We start from the raw sequence: 22,561 nt of genomic DNA on the forward strand, positions 1-22,561 counted from the left end.
TGAATAAAGTCGCACGTCTGCCGATTCCCACCTCAAAATGAGCGAGGTTGAGTTACTTATACATTAATGAAGTATTTAGAAAAAACAAAACACCAGCGAAGAAACTCGACACAGAGAAACATAAAAACCTCACTGCCAGCTAGCATTTCGGAAGTGTTATTGCAGAGCAACACAAACAGCATGCAGATGTATAAATGCACGGCAACACACATTGCATGCGCCGTGGGTCACGTTGATCACTCAACTCAGAAATATAAACCAGGCTTAAGCATCAGCCATGTACATGCCACAAATAAAGGTAGGGACACCAAGCTGATGCCAAAGATCTAGCGCTGACAAAATCTACATTGCACCAAAAAGTTGGTCATGCACACATCAAACGAACAGCAGCCACAGGTTCTGCACCTGCAGGGGACAGTAGTCTGTTTTCTCATTTCACAAAGAGCAGCCGGAGGTTATGATGTGCACATACAAACCATAAACAAAGCAGCATTTAACACTTTTATGTCTAATAATTTAATAATTCATATTTTTTCAAATATTTGAAAAATTCAGCAAAATCTTCTTTATTTTCGCTCTTGACTTGAATAATTTGTTTGATTTCGTCACTTGTTTACAGGTTTTTGTTCTAAGTTCCTGATTTATTTCTAAATAACCAATACAAGCGCTCTCTTTCACCGACGGTAGATGCTGACTCTACCCAGCAAACAATTTTGTGTTTAATAGACATCTAAACATAGACAGCTGGGCTAAAACAAAGCTAAACTTGGGCTGTTAGTGGAAATCTAATTGACGTCTGAGAAAAAGCAAAAAACCAGGACTAGTCATCAAATAGACAGATTAGACAGACTTTATATGTGTAGTCATTAATTTCTGTTTATTTGATGACTGGTCTAGTTTTGGCCTATTCTTAGACGTCTATTAGGTTTACACTGGAAGCCCAAATTTAGCCCTGTTTTAGCTAAGACGACTATGTTTAGACGTCTATTAGACATCTTTTACAAACAAAAAATGCTTTCTGGGTACATGCTGGATCGGGCCAACTCGCTCCAACATCAACCAAATGACAGGTGATCTATGAAACTCACCAAACAAACTAACCGGACTGATGCTGCCCAACAGCCGACCGTCATCTCGGTGTGTCCTGGCCTTAAAGGTGGATGACACACTTTTCCTCAGTTCTTTGACAAATTAAATGGAAATACAGTATTATGATTTTCTTTAAAAAAATGGCAGCTCATCTCTGGTGCAACGCAATACAAAAAAATCTGGTATGTTTCTTCACTGATTCACACATTTTTCTGAATTTTATGCAGGTGTTTTTTTGTTTTTTTTTGCAATGTGTACATGGCTAAAGAATCCTTACTTTCTTGATGACGGGGATTACCTGGCCACACTAGCGGAGCAAAAGTGCCTGCCCAAAGAAAACAGAGGAGATATAAAAGGGAAGTCTCAAGTAGGGACTGGTCTAATCCCTGGTGCATCAGCCCCCCTCCAACAGAGGCTGGCTATTACTTCAGCAAACTCAACCTCAGTGCACCCCCACAAGTCTCTCTCACCAAACAAAGTCGAAACCTTTCCATTAACAGAGCTGTGAAGTCCCCTCTAAAGCCTCTTTTAAAGAGTGGGGCCACAGCCTGGGGGCCGAGGAACACACTTTATAAACATATAGCCAGTCTGTGAGAAACAGAGAGGGGTGCAGCAGTGGTCACTGCCACTTGTGCAAAATAACAACACAGCCAAAAACATGCATGCAGACTTCAGACCAAAATAATCTCCAGCTTGAGGCAATGGCAGACCATTGCAGTGATCAACCTCTGTTGCGGCATTAAAACAACCACAGAAAAACAAAGTGCTGTGCAACTGCTGCGAGGTGCTGGATATGCTTCAGAGACAGTTCCCCACTCCTCTGGAGTCGGGGACTATGAGGTCATTCTTGGCATGAAAGTGGCCTGCCTGCTCTCTTCTGATTCCCCACCCAATCCAGAGAGAGCAAGAGAAAGAGAGCAATAACACATCAGTGAGGGAGGGCACCATCACATGCCCACTTCACAAACACAACATTGGAACGCTTTCCATTCCATGCTGTCGTCTATCTCGGAGGGCTCTTCACGTAGCCTGATGCCGCAGGCAATCGCTAGGCCAGAGGGCACTGCCTTTCTGTCTGAGCAAACATGTAAACAAACAACCGTACAGTGTTGCAACGTTAACTGGCAGCCGTGTGTGGCAACACAAGGCCCATTAGAAAGGAAATGACATCACGGCAGCAGGTTTAATGGGTCCTCCGCCTAGCTGTCTCTGCAGCGGTCTCTGCCGGGCACTGCGTGCTGGCACCACCAGTTCTATTGACACACATACAAGACCTAACACAAGATCTAACACATTACCAACCATGTACTAAGTATAAAAACTTATGGTATTAACCTTATTCTTTACGTACGAACGGGCACAGCCATTTGAATCTTTATGGCTTGAGACTAATGCCTGATTTATACTTCTGCGTCAAGTGACCGGCGTAACCCACGGCGCATGCAACGCGCGTGGCTGTGCATTTATACTTCTGCGCGCTGTCTCTGTTGGTCTGCATTAACACTTCCGAAACGCTAGTTGGCAGTGAGGTGTAAATGTTCCTCTGTGTCGAGTTTCTTCGCTTCTGTTTTGCTTTTCCTGAACACTTCCGGGATGTACAAGTGGCTCAAACTCGCTCATTTTGAGGCAGGAACCGGCGGACGTGCAACAACTTTAACTATGAGGTAAACACAAAACAAAACTTTCCATCCGGAGCTCCTTCACGGGACTCCACACTTGTAAACAATCATTCACACCATTCGCGCGGCTCTCGGTCCCGCCCAGACTCATCAGCGCTACCAAGCCGACCAATCACAGAGCTTGCGCTACGCGTTGTTGCGACGTGTAGTTACATTTTTTGAGAGGTGCACGTCAGCGACGCCGATGGCCACAACGAAGGGCTATGCGTCAGCGCCGTAGCATACGCCGGCATTTGACGCAGAAGTATAAATCAGCCTTTATGGTCTCATTCACTTCCATTCATTAAAAACAGCTAGTTGCGCTGCTTGATGTTGCAAACTCATATTTTCTTATTATATTATTCTACTTTTGTGGGCGAAGCAGTGGTAGTGTGGTAGAAGCAGTTGGTAGTGCTGTCGCCTCACAGCAAGAAGGTTGCTGGTTCGAATCTCGACTCAGTTGATGTTTCTGTGTCTTCTCCCGTTTATTATTTCCAGTCATTTCTCCCATAGGCAACTAAATCAGAAGTTTTAGCAACTAAATTATACTTCTGCATTGAAGAATAAGGTCAGTAATAACTAATGATATGCTAATTTGAATAACCATTAGAGACCATAAATGGAAGCTTAAGATTTGATTTGTTATCTGACAGGTTTTGTCACTTCAATTACAAAAAACCTGTGGTATCATCATACTTGTTTCAGATCAAGTATTCTGATATATACAGTATCATGGTACTGTTTAATTAATGTAGCATGATATGTATTAGGCAATGTAAGGTATTACAAGAAATATGTTAAGATGTTTAAAAATCTAAATCAGAAAGTAAGACAAATGTTCTGCTTGTCTAAACATGACAGCAGTTTCATTTGGTGAAGCTAATTTCTAAGATGTCACTCTTAGCATTCTAAAAGAAAGTAATATGGCTAATATATTGTTTTAGTTTATTCATAATACCTTAAACATATAGATGCATTGCTGGTTCTATCATGCTTATTTTTTGTGGTTGTTGTTGGAGGGGTGAAGTTCAGCATGACCTTGCAATCACTGTAATGCTAAAAGCTCATTAGCTAATCAGTGGTCGGCTCGCTAATCAGCGGTCCAATCTGTTCCTAGATTTATAAACATAACCAATATGCTCTAGTGCCGATCCACCCTCCGTCTGTCATGTTCATATTCCGCCACAAAAGAGATGATAAAAAGTACAGAAAAGAAGAAAAAATGCAGGCAGTGCCTGGGGCCTGTTATGATGTAAGACAGAGGGAGAAAAAGAGGGGGGGGAGGGGGGCACCCTTGTATGGTTCACAGACTCTGTGCGAATGCATGTATAGAGACAAACATATCCTACAACAACTTGCAGCCAAAGAGCCATCCATGCACACATATAGAGACACATTCTCTCTGAGACAAAGAAGCTATTTTAACGAAGCTCATCTCGCTTGCACGTGCACACATATGCACACGCAGTCCAACGCACATTACCAATGACTACACATGACTAAACGCACACATGCACGCACACAGAACCACTCCAACTTGTCTGCTGTTGACACAACACAGAGATCAGGTCTGAGCAAGTGCTGAAATTCCAGTATGGCAGAATTGTTAGCAAACACTTGAGAACAGACTGAGCCCAACTGTGCAGAAAGGCAAACAATCCTTATATCCACCCAGCTTCATGGAGCTGAGCTCTTCACTATGTCTCCATCTTTGCCTGATGTAGCAGGGGGATTTTGAGGGTGTAGTTTGGGCCGCATGCCTGTGTCTCGCTGGTGTAAATATGTCTTTTGTTTGGCGGTTTGACCCCAGGGTGTGTTGGTATTTTGTTGAAAGGCCACGGATATTCATGCTAAAGCACCTTGACAGGAAGGCTGTGTGAAGGCCGCTCCGGGACATGGGCTATGGCTCATCTCACCCAGACCTGCTCACGTCCTTTGGGCTGCTCTTGTTTGCGCACACACTTACACAACTCACATTTATACATATGCATGCACAGTGACACTCTCAGATTCCCAAGAATGCTCAGTTTAAGAAATCACTGTACAGCAGATAGATCCTGAAACACTTATAATGGAACATTTTATTGCTCAAATGTTACACTTGGGTGACTAATGGAGTCCCTAGTTATAAGTATTGATTTGTCTTTGAAATTTCTTAGAACAAATCACTTACAGTTCGGAATTGTTTCATATGGGCAAACATTGCGAAAACCCAGAAGAAAATCTCAGAATTTTTTTCAACCCAGGCTCATTCTAAAAAAGTAGTCCCGTGGATGTTTCTGGAGACCGCGAAATACGTCCCGGGAGGTACATATTTGTTCAGTTTTTGTTTTCATGAATTCGTGAGAGGCTGCTGTGTGCACTTTTTCACTGTTTTGTGCTATTTTTCACCGTTTGCGCCTACGCTGTTCTTATGAAAACCCACCGGAGGCCACTGTCGAGTGACCATCTGTCTGACTGAATGACTAAATGATTGACTGTGCGACTGACCAATCGGCCGACCCATCCTCCTCCTCCTTCCCTAAACCCAAACAGTTTTACTGATTGACCCGCCCACCCGCTTACTTCCCTAAACCCAAGCAACGATTTATAAAAGCTGTCCAAAAAAAAGAAAAGCCCTCGTCTGATGTTTACCACGCTTTCGGATTTCACCACATTCTCACCCTGTTATTCACTCGTTCACTTTATTTTTTGGATTCTGTTTTTGTCTTACCTGATTTCTGGAACCGCTCTTCCCTGGACTCAAACCTGGTCGTCGTCATCATGGTCAACTCCTCTCTGCGTCTCAACTCCGCCTACGTACACGGCAAGCTAACTAAACAAACTGGTTGCTGTGGAAAAGCTCTTGACACGGAGGTAAGCGGTCAGTCGGCGAGCGAGAAAAGGAGCGGTGTCATACCGTAGCATTCGCTTAAAAAAAATTAAATGCAGCCATATGTACCTTTGGCTACATAAATCGCAGTCTCCAGAAACATCCGCGGGACTACGTTTTCAGAATGAGCTTGGGTTGATTTTTTTTTGAATACACACATTATCTTCTATTGCAACACAAAGAGGCTATGTCGTAAATGTAGCTTGATGAGAAAATGTTTTGGCATACATTATTGCGAGCATCTACTATACTGCAATCTTTGTTCTCAAACAAGTCTGTTTGCATTTCATTTAAATCTAATTGTGGTCCACATGAAACAACTGAGATACCACAAAGATCTCATTTGTGATTTAGCTTTTGTATGTGTAAAAATGTTGCATATCACCTCTCCGAGATACCTACTGGGTCAGGGGTCACATTTTCCCCCAAGCTAAAAGAACCATGCCAGATACTACACACGAAGAGCACAGAGAGCAATCATCCAGAGCTTTTCTTGAACAAGTTTCAACTTCTCTTGACATGGGCGGGCTTGGCTGTCAGAGAAGTGAAGCATGCCAGTCATCCAGTTCTCTCTCTTTATTTTGCTCTCGCTCTTTTTTTTTTCTCTCAGGCGCAGAAACCTGATCCAGGGTGTGTGGACGCTGCTTCTCTAAAGTAGCCCCGCCACACTTCACTCCATGCTTTTAAGACTTTCATAAAAGCCGCCTTATTGACAAAACAATCCATCCCTAAGGTTTAAACAGCATCTTTAAAGGGGATTATTAAATTCCGTCAGGAAGGGAAGAACGGGCAACACGTGAAACCTGATGACCCGCCCATTGATTTTACATCACTGATCTTTATGGAGTGTTCTGAGAATGCTTCCTCTTATCGTCAAAGGGTGAAACTTTCTCTCTCTGTATCTTTCCTTTTTCGTAATCCCCCATTGAAGTTTGGCATTCGGTTGAACAACAGACTGTACCTCCACATTATTATGCATCTGTACATAATTGCTTTCAAAGCTCTGACATCTCCCTCCAAAAATAGATCCCACAGTCAATCCACATCTCCTCCTCAATGCCACATTCGCTCACTGTGTCTTAGGCTGTCTCTGTGAGCTCATGCGTGTCCGCGGGCGCGCATGCGTCTGTGCTCATGTGTGCGTAAGGGTGTCCATAAGGGTGTGACTAAGTGTACATCTATTGCATATCGTCCAGATTTCTTCAAATACTCTCAATGCTTGTTGACTTTACGCACAAACACGTGGGTCGATTGTTAAAATGTGGACCCAGATTTGCAGCAGTCCCTCACGTTATGTTAGTGCCAATAATTCATGAGTGATCCGCACCCCGCACGGCCTTTAGCATTTTTTATTTAATCTTCAGCTCGTGGATTCTCCAAGTCCTCATCAATAATGGACACCTACATGTGTGTTAACAAGTCTATGGAAGCAAGGCTTAAGGAAGCCATCGTTTTCAGTTTATCTCTTGTTTAACTCCATCTGGTAGTTGTTTGTTTGGTGTCATGCTTCCACATGTTTGCCCTCGAGTCTACTAATTAGGATTTTATTTGATGTTTTGCTGTGATATGGACTTCAATGATAATTGAATGAAATCTATATGCATCTGTGCAAGAGTGGACATATATTTTAAGTGAAGCTATATTCACTCTGTGCATTGCGTAGTCTGAAAAATAGAATCACAGCTGGGAAGACTGCCTCTAAAAATCAGCAGGTCAGGAGGTAACATCACCAGGGGTTGCCATGGAGACACCCAATGGTGAGCATCCTTCCAAGCACGACCATGGGTCTATGAAACAACAGATCCTACTCTCCAACCCCTAATGTGTTGAGTGTCTGTCTCGCCCTCTGTTTTCATACACACTTTCCACGTCATCTGCGCCCTTACACACATCCGCACTGATGCACACAATCTGGCAGCAAGATCCCAGCGTGCAGGGTTTAGTGGCTAATGCTGCTTAAAGTGACCACCTTTAGCTCATCACTTACACCCTTGCTCTGACAGGTGCTCCTTCTCTCTCAAACACAGGTTTTAGCCAACATATGTCAAACGCTGTCCCTACAGCCAGGGTAGTACAGGACGTACAGAACACAGTGTGTGAAGTAATTGTCTGTGCGTTCTCTGCTAACTAATATAGCTGAAAGGATTGATCTCCCATGGGTTGTTGTGAGGTCACAGAAATTGATAACCCCGACAAGATTCCCTCGTGTCCGTCAGCCTGTGTCCCCCTGATAGGCCACTTTTGTAAATTAATCCTCATTCTCAGTCACCGGTTGTCTCCAAGGTACCGAACTGAACAATGGTAAGGATTATGTTGTCAGAAATTACATTTTGTGTAATGGGCTTTAATACGTCTCCTATCTCTCTCGCTCTCCTAGCATCTGGTGTACATAGCATGAGATGGTTTGTTAATAAGCTTGAGAAGCCTGATGGAATAATAATGTTACATAATCAGGGTACAGAGGTGTAACCCATTGAATGTTAAACGTACTATGTTCAGCACAGTGTTTTACGATAATAGTGGTTGCTATTGGAAATCGAAATATTTGGAATACACTGGTAATGTATAACTATTTAATTCACTGATTGATTTTCTTTTTCGGCTTAGTCTCTTTATTCATCTGTGGTCACCACAGTGGAATGAAGCACCAACTTATCCAGCATAATAATTAATAAACAATATTATAACACTATATTTTGTACCACTTATCCACATTAACTTAATGTGACTATGCCCATTAAAACTGTCAGTTTCTAAAATAATTGTGGCTACCAAATAAAGTGAAATGACATGAAATTGTTCAAACCAAGCCAACTTATTGTGATGACAACCACTAATAGTACTTTCGGTGTATTAATACTTGTTTTCTCATTCATTTACTCATTTATTTTCCTTCGGCTTAAGGCCAATTTATACTTCTGTGTCAAGCACAGGCATATGGTCCGGCACAGCCTTCGCATGGTTGCATAGCACTCGCAGTGGCCGAAACTGGAACTACACGTCACAATGATGTGTTGTGCAAGCTCTATGACTGGTCGGCTTAGAGCCGCGAGACTGATGGAGCAATTGTTTACAAGTGTCAAGTCACATGAAGGAGCTCCAGATGGAGACTTTTGTTTTGCGTTTACCTTATGATTAAAGTTGTTGCACGTCTGCCAGTTCCCGCCAATGAATGAGCGAGTTTTAGCTAAATACATTCATAAAAAACAAAACTGTAAAGAAACTCGACACAGAGAAACATAAAAACCTACGGCCAGCTAGCACTTCGGAAGTGTTATTGCAGAGCAAAATAAACAGTGCGCAGAAGTATAAATGCACGAGTACACGCTAGGCAGGCCGTGTGTCATGCTGATCACTCAAAGCAGATAGTATAAATCAGCCTTTAGTCCCTATTCATGAGGGGTCGCTACAGCAGAATGAACCCGCCAACTTATCCAGCATATGTTTTACACAACCGATGGCCTTCCAGTTGCAATCCAGTACTGGGAAACACACATACAAACATGGAGGAAACCTACGCGAACACGGGGAGTACATGCAAACTACACACAAAAATGCCAACTGACCCATCCGGGACTCGAACCAGCGACCTTCTTGCTGTGAGACGACAGTACTAGCCACTGTGCCACCGTGTCTTGTTTTCTCATACTATCCGAATGTGGTTATATATAGGGATCTAGTCTGTACTGTCATCCTCTAATTAAAAGTAGCTTTATGAATGATTTATGAATGATTAAGCTACTGATTGCCTCAGTGAAATAATTAATAATTTGTGATTTGCCATCTGAATGCATTTTTTTTTTTAAGGCAAGCAACCCTTGCCTTGTTGGAAGCGCCTACATCAAGACCGGTTTATTCGGCAAAATGGATTAGAGCATGTAATCAGATCTTCAGCAATATCAATCCCTGATACTTAGAGAACAAGCGAGAGAGCTTGCGACCAGAAATTCATGTGAGGGCCTGGCAAAGTTCTTGAGAAGAAATATGTGGCAAAGGTTGGTCTTTGTATTCTTACATCAAACGTTCCCTCCTGTGTTCGGTTTCACCTCCCCACTCCCTATCTCAGGCCCTTCATTAGACACGGCTAATAACAGTAAGTATGTGCTGATAGCCATCTCTGATAACAAACACACCCGAGCAAAGGCTCTGTCAAACTTTGCAGACTTTCGACGGTGGAAACTGTGAAAATAATAGCAGGTTAGGTGTAGATAAAGAGTCCTGCATCACAGCAGTGCAGGGCACACAGGGTTTGAAGAGAGAGTTCAGAGAGGCACAAGGTTAGCTACTCTCACATGGAATCGTATTTGAATGAGCGAACAAAAAGAAAAATGTCGGAAAAATCCTGGCGGCAATATCCCTTTGGGTGAATTGATTTGAAGGGAGATGAGGCGATAAGTGGGAGACTGATGGGAGGGGCGAGTAAAAGCGGGGGGGAGGAGAGTGTATTAATTCAAATCATTAGGAGCCGCTTGCCAGGGGCGAAGCTATTGATTGCATGTAAACACAAAAGTACAATTGACTTACCAGTTGTTCACTTGTAGTATAGTGAGCCCGGTGTCTTGTGCCAGTTGCTTTTTCTGTTCTTCTGAAGGGTAGGGGTGCTGATTAGACAGAGAGAGAGAGAAAACAATATGAAGCAACATGAGAAATATTGTAAATAAATCAATTAATGAGCACATTTGTTATTAGGAGAAAGGTCTGAGGTACAGAAGGGAGACGTTGCTCACACGTTTGTGCGGAAAAGTGGCAAAGCAGCTGTTAATTAGTGTGAAAAAGTGAGGTGTGTCTCTTTCTTAGAGTCATTAATGGAATATGAAATCGTGTAATTAATGGCAGCGAAAAAGGCAAGCCAATTATAAAGTTAAGTGAAGTGTGGGAACAGAAACAGTAATTAGAGTGCTGTGCCGTGCAACCTCACTGAAATTTATTCTAGTCATCTTGCTGCCATGAATGCATGATAGAAAATGGATATCTAAAGCCTAGTATGGAATACAGACCACAAACTTGACACATACCCTTCCTATTTTAACCGCCATAGGATGATGCTCCTAGATGATTAGCCAAATGTTTACAATAAGGACAAATGCTGTAATGAACCAGTTCTTATATTTATATTAGCATTACTAGCTAGAATGGAGCTTGACAAAGTAAACAATGTGCTGTTCTTAAAAAAGATGGCGTAAGGCTCAATGGGAGGTATACTGTGAAAAGATCTTTTCAATTCAATTATACCTAGCGAGAGAGAAAGAGATGAACACTGCATTGCCCTCAAAGCATAGCTATGAACCCTTTACCATTTCTGTGCAACACCAGTATCTTATTTTGCTATGTAATCACAGGAAGTGCATCTAGACACCTTCTGTTTTAGTGAACTTCTCAGTGTGCTTACAGATTCAGACCTTCTATAAGCCCATTCAGGCCCAGATTGACTGATTGGACGGTTCGTTTTTTTTCCGCGAGGGCCGGTGTCCCTAGCTGCTTGCACTCTCAGCAGTCGCACTTTTTTCATTTATTTGTTTATTTGATTTATTTGATATTTGTTTATAATAGCATTACGTTACTCTCTTTTTTTCATTATTTTGCCAAAGCTCAGCTCTTTTTATTTATTTTCTCGCAGCCCTGTGCAAACAGTGCAATACTTTTTTATTCCAGATGCTCTGGCATGACAACGCCATTGTGGTCCAGTGGTCAGCACGTTGCGTTACGACACCGTCGACCTGAGATCGAATCTGACCCGAGTAATTTTTTTTTTTCATTTTTAGTGTTACGACATATAATATTGTTTGGGTTACTTATGTAGGTGTACATATTTTATTTTTTGTGTGACCACCGTTACAAAGGACTGGATATCTATAAAGAATTTAGCACAGAATATATAGGTTGGCCGGTCTAAGGCTTGAAACTCCAGGGCTGAAAAGGAGTCCTACTCCGGCCCTGTGCCCATTAATAAACCTAGTGCAATGTGTGAGAGGTTAGCAAAGATGGAGGCTTTAACCTGGCTTTAGGTTGAACATCTACCAATGTAATAATGGATTGCTGTATAGCCATATCACTCAGTAGCCCAATATCGGTTTCTCACTGAAGCTAAGTGGTGCTGAGCCTGGTCAGTACTTCAGTGTTAGTGAAGCCAGCAGAGGGTGCTCAACCTGTGGTCTATGTGAGTCCTAATGCCCCAGTGATTATAGTGAAGGGGACACTATACTTTCAGTAAACGCTGTCTTTCGATTGAGACATTAAACCTGAGGTCCTGACTCTCTGTGGTCAAATCCCTTGTAAAGAGCAGGTGTGTAACGTCGGTGTCCTGGCTAAATTCCATTCATTGGCCTTTACACATCATAGCCTCCCAATCATCCCTATCCACCAAATTGGCTCTATCACTGTCTGCCCACTCCCCTAATATGATGAGTGCACTGGCACTGCTGTCCTGTGGCTGCCATCACATTAACCATGTAAATGCTGCACACTAGTGGTGGTGTGGAGATTCATTCATTCATTTTTTTGTCGGCTTAGTCCCTTTATTAATCCGGGGCCGCCACAGCAGAATGAACCGCCAACTTATCTAGCAAGTTTTTACGCAGCAGATGCCGAAACCCATCTCTGGGAAACATCCACACACACATTCACACACACACTCATACACTACCGACAATTTAGTCTACCCAATTCACCTGTACCGCATGTCTTTGGACTGTGGGGGAAACCGGAGCACCCGGAGGAAACCCACGCGAAGGCAGGGAGAACATGCAAACTCCTCACAGAAACGCCAACTGAGCCGAGGTTCAAACCAGCGACCTTCTTGCTGTGAGGCAACAGCACTACCTACTGCGCCACAGCTTCGCCCTGGTATGGAGATATTCCCCTCATAAAGCGCTATGGCTGTTTGGCTATACAGGATAGATGCCCTCTGTAAATATACATTTCTTATTTACTATAGCAGGCTCTTCACACCAAAACATACTGAACACACAAACACACACACAAATGTTTGAGCCATATCTACAGCAAGCAAAGAGCACTTAAAAATAATTTGGTTTTGCTTAACTGCATTGCAAAGTAAGATATTGTCAATTGTGATTCTGATTCATCCTTTTTGAGGTATAATGAGAACAAGGCTTCCAAACGAACAAACAGAAATGTAAAAATGGTTGGCGCCACGGGTTGTCTGCTCTTTTTTCAAGCAATAATAAATAGGAATGTCTTTCATGTCGCTGAATGCATGTTTATTTACTAGTACTGCCAGAGAAAGTGAGCTTTTCCTGTCGCTCTGTCATTTTCATGTGATCCAATTGTAGGTAATTGGAACAAACTGTGGATAATTTCATGCAGAAAGTTATAATTGTAGTGTCGCCTCCAGCTATTTCAGAGCAGATTTTAAGATTCTCCTTTTTTTGCCTTATCGGATGTTTTCGGTGTCCATCGTTGTAAACCACACAGATGAGGTTTGTGTGAAACCAGGGCCTGGACTGGAAATGTGAGAAAACAACATTCCAGCCTCACACTGTCATTTGCACAGTGATAATCATTGATAGCTAGGGCTTGTGGGAATCAAACATATAATGGCAACGATAAGCAAAACAGTCTAAATCAAATATAGATTAATTTCATTCCTGCCCTAGTCTGTAGTTCACCAAATCACCTCAATGGGAATGTAAGTCATGCTCAACTTTACAAATGGTGTTTATGGAGAAACAATTGCCGAGAAGTCTGGTATGATGGCTGGTCAGCACTTTAATAAAGAACTGGATAAGAAGAAATTCTCATTTGCTAGACTATTTGCATACAAGTTTTTTTTGTAACCAATACTTTGAAATGTCTTTCAGTTACATTGTACAAGTCTAAAACTATGTGTTCAAACAAGTAAAGAAAAGGGTAAGTACGGTAGTCATTAACACTAAAATTCATACATTAAATATCACAAAAACATTTAAACCAGAATGACGAATATATTGTACAGTATCATTTCTAAGAAAAGATGTAGGAGGAGGGCTGCCAACTAAGGCAACTTGTTAGACAACTTTACGAAACGAAATGTTACAACAATGCACAATGGGGTGGAGAAAACGAGCAGTCAAGTTTCAGCTCAACTTAAATGTAACCTAATCCTATCCTAACTTCTCATTAAATCCTGGAAACCCCATACAAAGACCTGTTCTGTGATTGACAGGTGGCTTCGACCGTGAGCGTTTAGAAGTACCCAAACAGGATTCCTGTACAAACGCCAACTGGGTCAAGCTCTTCCGCCCACACCACCATACGTGCCTTACCTTTGTTGTCACAATGACCTCATGGTAGCCACACCTGTATTTGAGAAGAATGGGGCAGAAGGCCCTATTTATTTCCATTTTTTGTAGTATCTAAGAACAATTTTTTTTTTCCAATTTAATTAATAGCTGCTCACACAAAAATACTTCTAAGTTGGGCCCTGCCCTATTTTAGTTGATTTGTAAATTGTTCAGTGTATATTCGCAATAACAAAAGGTGACATAAGTTATATGACTGAAGTTATGTTACTTGAGCCAGATTTGCTTTTTTGCTTGCTTAGACCTTCCGGTAAGTCAAAGTCCATATATTTGTAGACGTCTAACAGTTTCTCCATATTTATCTGTCTACTGATCTGTCTGTCTGTCAATTTGTCCTTCCATCCATCCATCTGTAAGATTTTTTGAAGCATGCTCTGATGCCTGTTGTCAAACAGGAAATCCTTTTTGCAGATTTCAGATTTAAGAGCTCACCTCCTTCAAGACAACCCTAAATGTGTTTGTCGACTGCAACAATCTTCTCATAGATCCTTTCTATACTTGCTGATGTAATTGAAAATAATAATACATTCAGTAATAACAGTACATTCATGAACTCATGAGTTGGATATGTTTAGAAATCTTGTTCTATTGTCTAGGTCTCCAAACACCTAATTATCTCTATGCGTCAAAACTGTGCTTTTGTGATTCTTGTTTAACTCAGAGAAACCAACAGATTTTATTATAGTCAGAGAGTGACTAAGTATTTTAATCCTCTTGGCAGCAACACTGGGTGAGAATTGTTTTCTCAGGGTCTCGTGATGCTTTAGTGAGAAAGTAATAACACTGCCTAAAGAACAGATGGAAAATCTCAACGCATCCTCCCTGTTTCCCTTCGCCTATCTTAATGATACGTCTTGTCCAAATATACTACTCCTTTCATCAGAATTTCCAGCCTTTTCTGCACTGGTGGATACCAAGCCAGCAATGTCCTCCCTGCTCTCAATTCTCCATCATGTATCTTATCTATGTGTGTGCGTGTCTAGCAGTGAATCAACAATAGTCCCTCTCGGTCTTCTTCTGTGGACCCCTCTGACGGGGAATGGTAGGGAAGAGCATAGCATCTATGTCCTATCAGTGAGATAAGAGAGGTGAACAGTTTCTCCCATTCTCTTGCGCTCTCTCTGTTTGAACCGAAGACTGCTGTTTGAAACAGAGCTCAGACTTTCCCCCTAACCCTCGGTTGACTCGACTCTCCTTACCCACAATTCAGAGCGGTGGCCGAGAATTCTGTTTTGAATACAGCCAAGATATGAGGAGTCAAGTTGTGTCAGGAGACCTTTCCGTGGGAGAGGGTAGAATTCCAGTATTTACTGCACTGTACCCTGAAAGCCGAGAGGTACAACCCAGACTATGAGAGCAGAAACATGAGAGGTGTGTACTCTTGGTCTTTATGTCTTTGTGCGGAGAGTTGTGTCTATGTAGAACAGGGAGGAGGAGGTCTGGATGAGCTCCAGCTGCGCTCCTTATCAGGTCTTTAGACAGGATCCTCTGGTTCACAGTGAGGGGAGAACTATTTTGGAAGTTCCTTTCATCTCTGGGTTTTCTTCATCATTTTGCTTCCCCCACAAAAAAGAAAAGCCAGAATCCCAACAGTATTTCTTTACCCATTGACTCCCAGGGTTGGCCAGGGCCACATACTGAACACATCCTCCCCCAATCGCTGTGGACACATCTTTTTTTGTGTTCCATTTAACCAGTTAATTACAATCAGCCACAACCACCCTCTCCCCCCACTCTGCTGCCTTCATTACCCACATTACTGTTATTATCGTTATGTTCTATTTAAAGGAACATTTCTCTCTAGCCTGTGTGATTTGGATTAAAGAAGCTTTCCACACATGATTAACTTAATAAAATAAGTGTGTGCTGAACATGGTGCATCACAGAATTAATCCTTGTGGCTCCATATAATAATGCCTCCACTAAGTGCCCATCTCCCTGAGAAGTGTGATGTCTAATGCTAAATATGTTGCAAGGGCAACTAAGGTCAGTGGGTGCTTTCAAAGGTAAGTATTCGAGGGCTCATTTCAGATAGGTCTCAAACTGCAGCATAACTTCCATATTCCTCGTGGCTAATCCCCATGGAAGCCAAGCTGCCCCTGAGGAATGCCCGAGGCTTGATCCAGGGGCCATTTTGGCCAAGGTGTCTGCTGAGTATCATTTCAACATCCCATCTCAGAAACAGCCATAGCATATGTGGGCTGTGTCCACTGCTCTTTCTGTGGCCCATAAGAAAACAGGATTAGGTCTGAAGTTTAGCGCTCAACCTACACAAGCTCTGCTAGCATTAACTGCCGAAGAGCCTCAGCTTCAGGCCTTCTGCAGATAGGGCCACCTACAACATCCAGCCAAACCTCAGGCAGAGGGAGGAAGGATTACCCATGATATTTGGCTAAGAGCATTATCGTCTCACCAGACAATTATGTACTTGTCTTTGTCAGTAAAATAGGCAGGAGAGGAACAATTACTGCTTCACTGCAGACTTCAGGGTTTCCTCTAGGATTTTTTCCAGCTCTTTCCACAGGGAGAGGGGGCGTCGCCCATGGGTGATTTCCATAGGCCATGCCCCTTTCTACTGGTGGTGGTTAAATCTCTCCACTTTCACTTTCCAATTCACACATACTTTAGCAGTTTTAAAATACTATAATATATCTGTGTCAGATGAATACCCAGTTAACGTTTGCATTGATGAACAGACTGGAATGTCAAGATAGAAGTACTATAAATTAAACCTTGCATATGAGGCGTTAAATAATACCGATAAGAGTTAGTAAGATACCATAATTGTGAGCAACAAAACACTATCCATGAGTATAATTAGTAATAATTAGATAATGATATTTTTTAAATTTAAAATAAGATTACTTCAGAAAACACATTTGTGTCTGATTGCAGTGGATTTACTGTCAGGGTAAAAAGGTGTTATTTCTCAAGACAACACAGCAAGTCTTGACCTCAAATTTTTGAGAAAACATTTCACATTCCTTTTTGTGTACGAGGCATAAACATGAAGTTTTGTCCTTCATTAAGGAAAAACAAAACATGCTTCATATGGAAAGCTAAGGAGAGAGAGACAGAGAGCACCAAACAGTCAAGAGCAAAGCTTCTGTAACCCAATTTCTTCCTACAATTGATTCACCAATGAGACAACAACAAAGGAGGGGGAAAAGATCTTAGATTTGGAAAACAACTGGAGGCCAGGGTTTTTAAACGCCCTGGTGGAGTTGGTGACTGGCTGGCTCACAGAAAGTGGGAATGCTTCATTGGGAATGCCACTAAGTTTGTAGCGAGTTAAGTCAACACAAAGCCGGTGCATGAATTATTCACACACAGTGTTTTTAGAAATCCTTGTACTACAACAAGCTAAAGCTGGGGAAATTTCACCCTTGGAAGCAATTTTTTTAATCTCTACTTTTGATAAAAGAGGATATTTAATTTGCTTTCCAGCATTTTAATTAGCCATCCACTGTTAAAAAAATGTTTTTGTTGGCTTAGGGAAAGAGGGTGTAACACAAGTGCTTCTGGGTAGAGAATAGGCACTCTTGGTTTGGAGGCAGCTTAGCACAGAATGTAGTCTAAAATTAAAGGACGGTTGTGGGACAGAATACAAATCAGATCTATCCGTATCAGTGTAAACTTCCAACTCCTCAATGTGTTAAATAAACATTATCAAATTTGAGCTAAGGGCTTTGCATCTAAAAATGCAAAGTGCAACAGGCAAAAGACAGGATAACACATATCTGGACACCCGGATTTGTAAGCCACCTTATTTGAAGACAGTGGCTGGTATTTGAATAGATTTACATAGAGCGCAGAGCTATATTTTTCATGAGGTGGCCTATAGCTTTCAAGTAAAAAAAGGACTGCAATGAGGTAAGCCAGGTTCAGGTGCTGATCTAATGTCAGTGACAGTAGTGTAGGCAGTCTTTTATTCAGTCTCATTACAGATCGCAATGGAAGGGTGGGGAGGCTGTGTTTAAAAGGGATGCGTGTTGTTCCACACCTGCTGTTCACAGTCACACGGTAATAAGGGGGCCAGCCTGCAAACACTGACTGGAGCTTGGTGGACTGCGGCTGATGAGCCCGGGCTAATTCAGGGGTGATTATGTAGTTTACTGGACCACTAAACCTCTTTAAGCTTGTAATTACAGCCTATTTGAGGGGGAACATTCAAAAGCAATTCAGCTGCACCGTGCCGTGCCACGCCAACCACAGCTGGAGGTGGGCTGCTGGCACTTGGCGGGGGAGTCTAATATCTTTGGGGATGAAGATCCAGATCTGAAGTCTGTCAGGAAGCATCACGTACAAAGAGCTACATTACACCTTGACCGGCCCCACATTGGAGAGTGCCAGCTACCAGCATTGCTTGACACACAAAATCAACGTGGCTTACCATCATTTAAAGCTGATAAACACCCAAATGATTGTTTTAGCTATTGTCAAGAGGGCTGCGAGTGAAATGCAAAGCAGTGCTATTAACGCATGCTTCGGTACACAAGCTACTCCACCCTCCTGCTTCCCAGCAGCCAAAACTGGCTTGTTGAAGGTGGGGGCCGAGTGGCAGGAGCAGGAACTCATGGTGCATTAAATGTTAAGAGAATCGGGTTACCATATTGCACCTTGACCAAAGAATCCTTTCCAATGCCTTTACTTTCAAGGAAATTATCCTTTAGCTAATTCCACTGAAATGTGATACTCAAAGGAAGCAATTTCGGAACCACAAAAAATTCTAATAACCTGTGCGATATTATTATGTTATTATCATAATTACCCTTTTGCCCTGGCCATTTTAATTAATGTTCAATGGAGGGCCTGGAGGGGAGGAGAAACCTGGTCACGGTTGGAAAAAAAGTTAAAAGAAGGTAAAGGTATTTTACAATTGCTCCCTTATGTCATTTCACTGCCTGGATAAAAGTGGGAAGAATGAAGGAAAGAAGAACACAGAGGCATTTTCTGCTCCCCTTTTCTGTTCGGATCATGTTTTATCTTTTTTCTGTCTCTTATTTCACTCTCCTTCTCTGTCTCCGAACGGAAGACAGATCCTTCTCCATCGGTGCACAGCTTATACAAATCAATGACTTAATCTGTCGTAACAAACAAGTGAGCAGCGCCTTACTTCTGTCTGCTTCCTTTTCCAGCACAGCCGAAACACTCAACTGATAACAGAAAGAAAAATTAAAAAGGCAGTCAGGCCCACGGTCTTTTTCTTTCTCCTAGAGATCTCACAATTTCTATTAACATCTGAATCTAATCTGATGAAATGCGGCCACGTCTGGTTCAAGAGACACATCGCAGATGCCTCACACCAAGGGGAGTGATCCCCTGGCTGTGTGCAGCAATCTCCATGGGGATGACATGGATCAGCAGGTGCTCTCAATGCAGCTCCCATGCAGCCATGCATCCCTTATTGCGACAGGAAACACCATGCACTCAGTGCGGCAGGAAAAGGTCAAGATCCACTATCAGAGCTAAATGGAGAGAATCCTATTCAATAGTTGAGCATGTGCCAGGTCCTGGATAAAGTTAAAGCAAATAAGACAAATCTAAGAGGTTTTAAGTATCGGAGACCATTTCCCCTTTGTTCATCGCCTTGGGAAATCAATGACAACAAAGACAACGGCACTTTAAAAGGGTCTTAGATTCAGTGCACAGGACATGCTAGTTCCATTAAACAATTTATGCACTTACTCATGATGGTATAAAATAATTGAATTTATCCTCTCTCCAAGAGAGTTAATGATAGACTCTGCTTGCCCATCTTTTCAGTTTTAGCCCGCTTCATTAACAAAGTGGAATTGGGTAATGCAAAGTGTCAGTGTAGGTGTGTCTGAAACAAGCAAAAATTAGTAAATGCATTTTTATCCATGTATACTTTATTTAGACACACTGCCAGACAATTATGCTGTTGATGTGCTGTGACTCTTATATGAAGAGAAAAAAGCCCCATCAAGTGGCCTGGGGGTAGCGCCGTTTTCTCCTGAAGAACTGTTTGTCCCCAGATGAAAAGCACAATGAGCTCAAAGCAGCACGCATGGCTGAGATTACAAGTAGGAGGAACCGAATTGATAAATTAGTTCAGCAAACGTGCAAACTGATTACCGCGTCTCTGCTGCCATATAATCCATCAGGCATACACTAGCGCGCACATGCACACACAAACAGAGTGAGCCAAGAGTATCTGGGACAGACTGCTGGAGCTCTGCTCTGTGGGGGAATGCTCTGCAGTGGCTGTAAGTAAAAGGTATTGAGCTGCTGACTGCAGGCGGAAAGATCCCTGAGCACTGACGATTACAGCATAGCTAGGGTAAATCAGCAAAGCCTGGTCTGAATCGCCACACATAACAACATCTAAAAGCACAAATAGACCTTTACCTTTTGGCAAGACCATAGAATAACACCATATATTAGGGCCAACAATACACCTCAGATTAAGATGCTTTAATGAACAGACCAAGCTAGACTAATTCAAAGATTCAAACAGGCAAAAGACATCTGTACATCGTTGCTCTTTTCATTGTCCTCATGTCACCTTATGTATCATCTGCCCTTCCCAGCTCTGGCAATTGTGGATCAAGCACCTACCATAATCCCTGATTAACATCCTTCAAATTCTTTATAAGTCCATGCCAATGACAACCAAACTAACACCGACAATGTATGATAAATGGATTGTTTCAGATTTCAAGATTTTTAGACTGTACTTCTACAGTGGGCAACTGAACTACTTTGACAGACGCACTGCTCAGAATGGGGTGATATTAGGATAACCTTGCACCACACCTGAGTTCCAAGCTTCTTCCAAAAACAAGCTGAGGGGTTCATGCTGACACAGCATTTTAGAGCGATTTACACACAACTAGAGCTGAGCAATAGACTGCATGGCATCTCATGTTCGGGTCATGAGCTGGTGTGCAGACAGGAGACCATGCAGGCCTACCATGATCTCACACTCAACAGTCGCAAGCTGCTAACTCTTCACAAGTATCTGATAATGAAATATAATGCAGCTATGATACAGCGGGCCGAAGTATAACTTTCTCTAACTGACAACGGATGAACTAATGAAACTGCCTTGGAATGCATGTTAACAAGTTGCACAGCTGGAATTCGGTGAGGCCCACCTGTGAGTTTTTAGAAAACAATTGAGTATATGAACACAGTCTTCACTGATGTGATTGCACCAGTGGTTGAAGTGGCATGTTCTTTAGAGTACTGAAGAAGACTGGTTGGAGTGTAGGACTCTCCTTTGGACTTGCTATACTCCAGGTTACATGAAGTAAAATGTAACTGCTTTTCTGGAATACAACAGAGGAAGGGAGGAAATCCACAATGTCTGGACACAGAAAGATAAAGCAAACACTGTTAAACACTGTTCTTTCTTTGTTCCAACGCCTTAGTCTAAAGGTACAGCTGATGCTGGGGACGCCATGGTGGGCTTCGTTAGAAAAAGGTTTACCGATGTGGTGCTCATCAATCAGTGCACAGATGGCCTTTGAAAGGCCGTGTCAACAGTGACAGAGCAGCGTCCATCCACCTCTCCTTGCACCATGTGGAGTCTGCCAATTCGATCCATTCTACCCATGACACACCAAGGCCTTTTACGCTGTCACCCTCGAAGTCTTGCCAATGATGGATATACAGTCTTTTTACACCCTCTCTCTCTTTCCCTCTCTAGGGGTGAGAGGTGGGGGTGCATGGGGCGGTCTATCCACAAAGACCAGCCCCAAAGAGTTGCCTGCCCCACATCCCAGGGGCCTGTCAGTGGGGTAATTGATGATGTTTTCATTACAAGATGTAGGAGCAGGGGGGGGGAGGGCGCATCCTGCCTCAATGGGCAGCCACAGCCCTAAGATTGACTCAGCTGCCTCTTCTTTGACACCAAGTTTTATAAAAGGCATTAAGTCATTGGTTCCAAACACACACACAAATAAACATGTGTCCTTACAAACAAAAACACTACAGCCTAAAAAAAGTTACAACAGCTGAGGTAGAGATCCAGTTGGCTGCATGAAACATGTTAAAACAGCAAATACACAGTTCAGAAAGTACACATAGAGTCATGAAAAATCAACAGTGCTTGAGTCCAACTGTCTGAAAAATTCCTTGAAGCTATTTCGATTTTGTGGCGCCTCCAGTACTCACTGCTACTTAGATGGAATTAAGAAATAACCAGCGACCTTAGGCTGCTAAATTGAATTTGCAAATATTAATCTGCATGGACTTTCTGCTTAGGTTAAAAATGAATGAAAGAAAGTAAAAACAATATACACTCAGAGCTTCAGTTCCTAAGGAGTGACAAATGGTGGTTGCTTGATTTGTGTATGCACATGGCTCACTTGAGGTTTGCTCTGGTGTGTTAAAGGTGAGATACAACTTGTGCATAGAGTTTCCCACCAGGACAAATGACGAGTGCCTTTCTGGGGTTGCCAAGGGTGACCAGTGCGCTGACATCTCAGGGCTTTGGCAATAAACAACCATGGGCTAATGGCATCTGAGGCCTGATTGACCTCTGACTTTTAATGGCTGGGGTGTTTTTTTCTGTTTTGTTTTGTTTTTTGACATGGCCATTCAGAGTGAGGTCTTGGCTAACTGTTACCATGCCTAAAACTGGTTTACGAGAATGCCATTTTACCATGCACTAC

General features: G+C 42.5%; 1 protein-coding gene and 1 long non-coding RNA gene across 9 annotated transcripts in view; one reads left to right on the forward strand and one right to left on the reverse strand.

Annotated features, from left to right (window-relative positions):
- meis1b (Meis homeobox 1 b) overlaps nt 1–22,561 on the reverse strand; it is a 598,746-nt gene that overhangs the window by 531,115 nt on the left and 45,070 nt on the right. For 2 of the 8 annotated variants that reach the window (XM_087277344.1, NM_131893.2), the window contains 1 exon segment: nt 10,144–10,220. The exons of 1 other annotated variant lie outside the window; for it this stretch is intronic. In XM_087277344.1, the coding sequence (XP_087133470.1) occupies nt 10,144–10,220 (77 nt within the window). 8 annotated transcript variants of the gene reach the window in all.
- LOC141377105 (uncharacterized) overlaps nt 1–22,561 on the forward strand; it is a 71,161-nt gene that overhangs the window by 13,698 nt on the left and 34,902 nt on the right. The gene's annotated exons all lie outside the window — the stretch shown is intronic.

Source organism: Danio rerio, chromosome 13 (assembly GCF_052040795.2).
Source record: "Danio rerio strain M-AB ecotype USA chromosome 13, GRCz13ab, whole genome shotgun sequence".
NCBI lineage: Eukaryota > Metazoa > Chordata > Actinopteri > Cypriniformes > Danionidae > Danio > Danio rerio.